We start from the raw sequence: 8058 nt of genomic DNA, 5'->3' as shown, positions 1-8058 counted from the left end.
TTTCACCATGTTGCTGTGTTCCTCCCTCCCATACCCACACAAATATTGATGCATCCGCGGAAGAAACAGGCAGCAATACCCCTTCAGTTAGTTCCCTGGAGTCCAGCAAACTGGGGGAGGGGTTGGCAAAGGATTGGAGAGAAAAGAGGGAGGAGAGGAGTTTTCCTTATTTTGTCAGGATTCCTCTTATCAGCTCTGCTTTTCTTTGCCTGCCCTAGGGCTGACTCTGGGGAACGCCAGATTGGGGCAAATCGCAGGGTGTCCTCAGGCCACCCTCACCCACAGTACACGCACATCTCTCTCCAAGTGAAATCTGGTTCTGGTGACCAGCAAGGGCAGGCAAAGGGTAACAAAAAGCCGGCTAGAGCAGTTGACAGGAGTAGGTGAGGAGGAGTTTGTGTAAATTGAGTAAACTGCCAAAGCTGTCCCCATTTTCCTTCATCTATCTCCTGGTCTCTAAGAGCTCAGGACAGACCCCAGAGCGGCAGCCAAGGTGAGGAATTCTGCCCCCCAAACAAGGAATGGAGCAGCATTTGAAACCTACAGAAGAGGATATCCACGGGGGAGGGGGGGGAGTTGGGGGCGACAAGGGGGGGCGGGGGGGTAGGAAGACTGCCTTCAACAGATAACCCCTTGTGGGCCCAGGAGCCTGAGCTCCACTTGACAAAAACTTCCCACGGTTACAGTTGTCTAGAAGCACGAAGCAGTGAGTCTCCTGACACTTAAAAGCTTGCTCTAACTCTCCCGTATTCTGGAATCTTCGGTCTGTGCCATGCACTATGTCACTTAGTTTTGTTTTGTCGCTTTGGTCTCGCTGTGATTTCTTGAGTGATGGCCTCCATCCCCACACGGGACTGTACGCTGGTGTCGCCCCGAGGCGGGGTCACCATAACCAGTGTTAGGCAGAGGGTGTCGTCCGCCTCTGCCCCCGAAGCCGCCCTATAATCCTTTGAACTTCTTCGTCCCCACAGCAGCGAGCTAAGTCATAGAGCTCGGTACAGCTTTGATCAGTCTTCAGACACCAGAATTAAATATGTAAATACCAAGTTGGAGAAACAGCTTAAAAAGTTTAAGAAATCCAGAGCAACGGGATTCCGCAGAGGACAGGCCTGCCAGTTGGGTTGGGGGCAGACAGGTTGGAAAGAGGAACACCGCTCTGAAAAAACAACGTTCAAGTCTCTCGCGGTGGAGGCGTCCCGAGAGTCGCTGGACTCCGAACCGGCGGGTTCTCCCGAGAGCCCCGCGGGTGGCGCGCAAGGCTCGTGCGGCCCAGCAGGGCGGGACCCAGGCGGCAGCCGGCGGCTCTCCGGGGAGGCTCGCTCTAGGAGTTGGGAGTGACCGGCCGGCCGGCCTCTCCCGGGATTTGTGACGTGCCGGACAGCGGTGGTGACCGGGCCACCACATAAAGCCGGGTCGTCGGGGCGGGGGTCTCCCAGGCCAAGAGCCCCGATGGGATGGGGGAGGGGTGGCGAGCGAGGCGCCCCCGACCTCCGGCGCTCCGCGCAGCATTAAAGTGACGCGCGCCCGGCTCGCCGAGGCCGCGCCACGCCCCCGCGGGGGTGGAGCCGCGGCCGGGGGCGGGTCCGAAGTTGGCGGCGCCCAGGCCTGGGGCGGGGGCTGTGACAGCAGCTGCAACGGCGGCGGCGGCGGCGGCGCCTGAAGCTGCTGCAGCAGAGGCGGAGGCTGCCCCTGGACGCGTCCGGGCCGCTCAGCCGGAGCCCCAGCCCCGAGGCGCCGGGGGTGCGCTGGTTGCTGCGGCTGCTGCCCGCCGGCCGCCGCTCGGGCCCCCGCTGCCACCCGGGCCCCGGCCGACGCTCGCGCCCGGGTCGACCCCGCCCGCGTGTGTGCCCCAGCCGGGACGCCGCCCCCGGCCGGGTCTCCACTTCTCGGCCGCACCTCCCATGACAGCGCCCGCTCGAAGATGGCTGCGAAGGGCGCGCACGGCTCCCACCTGAAGATGGAGAGCGAGCTGGAGCGCTGCCGCGCCGAGGGCCACTGGGACCGCATGCCAGAGCTGGTCCGGCAGATGCAGACGCTAGTCGTGCCCGGCGGCGGGGGCGGCCGGCGAGCCAGCCCGAACGCCGTGCTCACCTCTGTGGACACCGGTGAGTGAGGAAGGACGGGGCCGTTCACAAGCGCGGAGCGCGCGAAAGGCGCCTCCTCCAGGAAGCGGGCCCCGACTGCGTGGGGCCGGCGGTGGCTGCTTTCGGTATTACCGTTCCTATAGTGCTGGTCTTAGGAGCAACCAGGGTAGTAAGGAAGGTTCTTCTGCCCAAGGAGAAAACTCACATGCTTTGGGGAAAAGAGAGAAACGGTTTTTGCTCTCTGCCCTTTCGGATCATGTGGGCTGCTCCGACTGCTGTGAAATGGTGGTTTCGGCACGCATCAGATTGGGGCTTAGGCCGGACTCTTGCGCCGCGCCTCCAACCCCCATTCCGGTTCCTAAACTCCGTCAGGTGAAGGCTGTGCCTGTCTCTCCTTGTCCTCCCCCTCTTTCCCCCAAGTCAAATTAACGGCGAAGCTCTGTGCACAGCCAGTATGATTGGGGGCTTAACGAGCGCCGGGTGGAGTGGTGGAGAAGTGGGAAAGAGGCCTGGTAAGCCTCAGTTTCTTCTTCTGAGTTCTGGCTCGGGACGCATCTAGCCCTGGCAGTCTGTGGCTTTAGCAGTAGGGCTGGTTTGGCTGGGCTGGGCTCTTGTGCTGGGGTTGGAAGGCACCCTGATGTGGCAGTGGGAGAACACCCCGCCCCAGTCTCCAACCTCAAACCTGTTCCTGGTGCCTTCAGCTCAGCCCTGAGCCCTCTCTTTGTGCGCAGCCAACTTTAGAGCCTTTGTGGAAGGAGGCAGGGAGTAAATAAATACAGATATAAAGAGTTTTAAAGACTACCCAGCCTGTGGAAGGCTCTGTGAGGAGACAGAATGATAACGATAATAGTAACAGTAATAGCTAACTCGCTCACTCACTGTGTGCCAGTGTATTAAGCACTGTAATCAACTCAGTTTCTCCCAACAACCCCATGAAGCAGGTACTCTTGTTTGCCACTTACAGATAAGGAAACTGAGGCACAGAGAACTTAAATAACTTGATCATCCAGCCAATAAGTGGTGGAACCAGGATTTGAACCCAGGTTTCTGAGTACATCCTTTTAACCACTTGCACCATTACCTCTCCAAGAAGTATAACAAAATCCCAGCTTGAAGAGTTGACAAAATGGATGGGAAGGCAGAGGGGCGATCAGAGGGCAATTGTGTTAGCTTATGGTGCTTAGAGGAAGAGGAGTTTTCAGGAAGCAGCGGAACTGGTACTGGCCTCTAACTGGTGTTGGGAAGGGCAGAGTATGTTTGCCCAATGAGGAGGAAGGATAGATGGACATCGAGGGGGCTAGGTGGCAGGGATGGACAGTCGGTTTGAGGCTTTGAGGTAGGTCTGAGCGTGGCAGTGAGGGGTAGTGGCCAGAGCTAAAGATGCACGTTTGGTAGAAACTGATGAGACCCCGCCTTCCAGGGCAGGACAGATACATTTCAGGTTCCCCTCTGTCCCCTGTGTGGGGTGATGTGCTGAGGTGGGGCTGGTGAGGGTGGAATGGAAGATGACCCATGCAGAGGGCACTGGGGCCTGGTCAAGTGTGGGAATCTGGGTGAGGTTGGCAGCGCCACAGAGAAGCATGCTGGGCCCAAGACAGTAACCGGGGCCACCTAGAGTCTATCCAGGGCTTTCCTCAGCTGTTCTTCAGAGGTCTTAAGGAGGTTGAGTAATGAATTCCTTGGTATTCTAGGATAAAAGGGTTTGGGGAGCCAAAAAAGCTAAGTCATTAGACCTAACAGATTCAATATTGTTAAACTGATCTTTTTTAACTGCAGGACTTCTCAGAGCCTTTAATATGCTCACCTGCGTATGATGTTCAAGCCGAGGTTAGAGTATAAATACCACATTTCTCAAACTTCCTTTGACCGTACTCTATGAAGGATTATTGGGAAACACTGGTATGGCATAGTTTATAAATGGTATGGTATAGTTATAAAGTGCTTCTTCTATTTGAAAAAAACTTTTTTTGTAAACAGCCCTGTGGGGAGGGCAGGAATTATTGTCCCCATTTTAGACATCAAGGCCCAGAAAGGTCACGTAATGAGTATGTGGCAGAGACTGTACCCAAACCGGAGTCCCTGACACCAGGTCTACTAGTGACAGAGGGAGGAGTGTGGAGCCTGGGTTGGCTTCACTGTGGGAACTGACTAGCACAAAGAGGGAGGCTAAGGTCAGTGGGGTCTCTTCTGCCAATTTTGGGGTTTGGTCCTATGAGCGATTTTCTCCCATTGTTATTTCCAGATACATTTATCCCAGAACGCACACATGCCTGCACGCACGTGCACACAGAGACTCACACAAGGAAGGAAAACAAATGACTCCCGAAGCCCATGCTTAGGGCATTTTTTGGATTGTCTGCTATTTTGGTTCTCTCTCCACTGGGTTCCTTGATCACTGGAGGGATCAAGGGCCTGTTTTTTTGAGGGGATGTGGACATTGAGCCACCTGCAGCCCGGGAGGGAGATTCTTAAAAGTTCCACCTGGTGTGTTAGACTCAACGACCAGAAGCTTCAACATAATTACATAATTTGGGAGAGGTGAGGAAGGTGCTGAGGGAGGAGGACAAACCCCAGCTGAACGCTATTTTACAGACAGAGGCCCTGCTGTATCTGTGGGATTTCCCAAAGAAACGAAGGATAGCCCCCAGAACATGGGTTTCACTCCAGGGAGCACAAGGGGAAGACCCAGCTGAACGGGGGGGACCTCTTTCTGGTCTGGTGGGAGTAAAGGATCAGGAGATGCTCCTGCCGAAGGGGCCCCCTTTTCCTGTCTGGGGAGGCTGCTCCCCACCACCTGCCCAGGGGGAAGGTGGTTACTACTGTTTGTACATTTTCTTTCAAACTCACATCCGGTTTAGATTTGGTCAGGATGGAGCAGGGGAACCCCAGAGGGTGGCTAGCTGTAAAGGGTTTTGTTCACGTAAAAACAAAGAGCCCCATCCAAGTGGTTTAAAAAGAAACAAAACACTTTATTGAGAAAAATTTCCAAAACGTCAAAAAAGTAGAGAGAAAAATGAATCCCATATACCCATCAACCAGTGTCAGTGATCACAAACTCATGAATAGTTTTGTCTGAGCTACACCCTGGGCCGTTTCTCCCCCACGTTGCAATATTTCAGTATGTATTTATTAAACAAGAACTCTTTTGAAAAATAAAACTACCATATTTTTACTACAGCTCCCTCTCATCTAATTATTTAATTTTACAGTTTGTTTGCTAGAATGAGGATCCAAATAAGGCCACACATTGCATTTGGTTAATGGGTTGAATCTTTCTTTTATCCCCAACATTTTATTATGAAAAGTTCAAACATACAAAAAGTTGAAAGAATTTTGCAGTAAACACCTGTATTCCCACCACCTAGATTCGAATATTCTTTTACTGTACTTGCTTAAATCACATCTGCTACTCTCTCCATCCATCTGGAGTCTCTCCTAATCTGTAGTCATCCCCTATCTTTTTTTTTAATTAGTGATTTTTTTTTTAAAAAACTGGAAATTGTTCTGAGCATTTTTTCAGTCGAAGTTAGCAGGAGTACGTTTGAGGCAGGTGGCCTCTCACTAGTTTTGCCCTCTTCCTCCTCTTGCCGCGGTTGGAAGGTCCCAGCCCTTTGCAGTCCTGTGAAGTGAGCAGCTGCAGAGACCACCGTGGCCCCATTTGACCCAGTAGGGAAGGGTCTGGTCTGAGCACCTGGCCTGCCAGCTGGAACCACCTTTCCTGACTGAATTGGCAGGTGGAAGAATGGGGAGCACTGCCCTGCAAATATGGGTTCCAGGGAGGAGGCCGGTGTCCTTGAAGTGGGTCCCTGTGAACTGGCACGCTGCGAGAGGCCTGGAGAGGGGTGGGAGTGGAGAGGAAGCTAGCCGCCAGAGGCCTCCTAAACAAGGTGGGGAGACTGGGCGGGCCACTAAGTGGGGACTTCCTTTGGACCTCTGCTGAGAGCAGAGGGCTGGGCTGGGCTGCCAGAATCAGGAGCCAGGCTCCCAGAGTCTGTTGCACTGTCTGGGAGGAAGGCCTTCCTAATGCCCCAGCAAGGGAGAAGCTGGAACACTTTACCCAAACCAGGATAGGGAGTAGGTTTCGTACGCTAGGATGATGAAGAGCAATCTGTTTTACCTTTGGAGAAGGATAGGAAAGCCTCGATCCACCTGGATTCTTATTTAACAACTGAAAACCTAGAACTTTTCATTCCAAACTACCCTTCAGTTCCATAGACTGACCAGTAGAGAACAGTGGGATGGAAAATGTGGAGCAGGGAAGAGAGTTAGACAAGGAAGAAAAGAAAGTAAATTCCCGATATCTACTTGAGTGTATGCTAAATGGAAAAACAGAGAGACTGAGTTGGGTGTGAAGAGGGAGGGCAAAAAGGCTCTGGAGAAGAATCCGGAGTGTTAATCTACAAAACAGTCTGAAACTTACAAGTGTGTGACAGTGAGAACTACTCTTATTCCTGCCCTTGGAATTACGATTCGCTTTTAACCTACTGTTTACAGCTCTTAGACTGTTCTTCATTTCCAAACTGTCAGAAGCTCTGCTCTGTGTGGGAGGTGGGGAAGAGGGACTGTTCTTTGGCTGTGTTATGTTATGTGGGTTGTGACCATAACAACATTGCATCTTTATTGTCATCTATAAAATGGGAATCATTTCTACCTATCAGGGCTGTGCAGATCAAATGATACTATATAATAAAGTACCTGGTACTCAGTGGGCCATCAGCAAATACCAGCCCCCCTTTTTCAGTAAAAGGCACTTTTGAAGTTTAGAGCAGTGCTTCTCAAACGGTCTGTGGTGAAGGCTCAGTTTTATGTTCTGGTTTTTTTTTTTTTAGATTCCCAATCTGTTGTGTTCCGATACCTTCTTAAAATACATAAACTGATACCTGCTGCCCCCACCACCAATTTTTTAGTATTTGATTCAACAATTATTCTGTCACATGGTTATCAGCGTTTCTGAACATATACTCTAAATTTCTGCACTCACCCCGCGGGACAGGGTCACAAAGACGCACAGACCCACCCCAGCCCACGGACCACACGTGTTCAGAGGACATTTTGAGGAGAGGTGTGGGCCCTGGGGAGTATTTCAAGATTGAGGTTTGCCTAGAAGGAAGCTGGTTTCTCTTGGCATGAAAGGAAAGGAAAGGAACCCTAGGGAGCTCTGGGCGGGGCAGCTGGGTGGCGGAGGCGGGACCCGGTGGCCGGAAGGCTGGGCTGCAGACTGGCACCTGCAGACCGCCGCGGGGCGGGAGCTGTGCGCACCGCTGCACCTGACGGCGGAGGGGCAGGACCAGCCCGGCAGGTGGAGCCTGGGGAGGGATGAGGTTCTGCGGGAAGGAGGAGGTTCATAACTCTACCTCAGGTTTTACAGATGCAAAACAGATTAGAAGGGGCCAGCCAATTGCCAAGTGGCCCACAGCTCAGGAATGCTGCTCAGGCACCCACTTCTAAGCAGCCCACTCCCCCTCCTGGCTGAGCTTCTGGAAACGTAGAAGATTCCTTCTATTCTTGGGTCGATTTAAATTTAATTTTGACTAGGTAATATATTCACATGGGTCGACCTTCCAAAGGTACCCAAAAGTAACGAGTGAAAAGCCTCCCTCGATCTCTGTCCCCGTCCCTGTAAGGCAGAAAAGTTACCAGATGTTTGTGTTATCCTTTTACATATTTTCATGCATAAACACACAGTGGTCCACTGTGTGTGCTCTACTTTCTAATCAGTTTATCTTGAAGTTCATGTCATGACAGCCCATACAGAGCCTCCTCATTCCTTCTTATGGTGGCATGGTGTCCCTTTTAATGGATATATCATGCTTTATTTAATCAGCCTTCTGTTGATGGACATAAAGTTTTCTCTGGTTTTCTGCTATTATAAACAGCGCAGCAGGAATGACCTTATATGTTGGTCGTTTTACACATACGTGTTTGAGGACATCTGTAGGCATGGGATTGCTGAGTCAATGGGGATGTGCAACAA

The 8058-nt window shown here is 52.3% G+C and overlaps 1 protein-coding gene across 2 annotated transcripts in view; it reads left to right on the top strand.

Annotated features, from left to right (window-relative positions):
* The first annotated feature begins 1541 nt into the window (after window positions 1-1541).
* The window catches only part of TTC7A (tetratricopeptide repeat domain 7A), a 123500-nt gene continuing 116983 nt past the window's right edge, over window positions 1542-8058 (top strand). Inside the window, exon 1 of one of the 2 annotated variants that reach the window (XM_033419124.2) lies at window positions 1542-2105. In XM_033419124.2, coding sequence (XP_033275015.1) covers window positions 1922-2105 — 184 coding nt within the window. In that variant the 5' untranslated portion in view covers window positions 1542-1921. The remainder of the gene's footprint in view (window positions 2106-8058) is intronic. The other variant, XM_004264981.4, reaches the window with a different exon arrangement.

The sequence above is a fragment of the Orcinus orca genome, chromosome 13 (genome assembly GCF_937001465.1).
Source record: "Orcinus orca chromosome 13, mOrcOrc1.1, whole genome shotgun sequence".
Classification (NCBI taxonomy): domain Eukaryota; kingdom Metazoa; phylum Chordata; class Mammalia; order Artiodactyla; family Delphinidae; genus Orcinus; species Orcinus orca.
The sequence above is the reverse complement of the archived record's forward strand: the minus strand, read 5'-3'. Positions and strand labels throughout refer to the sequence as shown.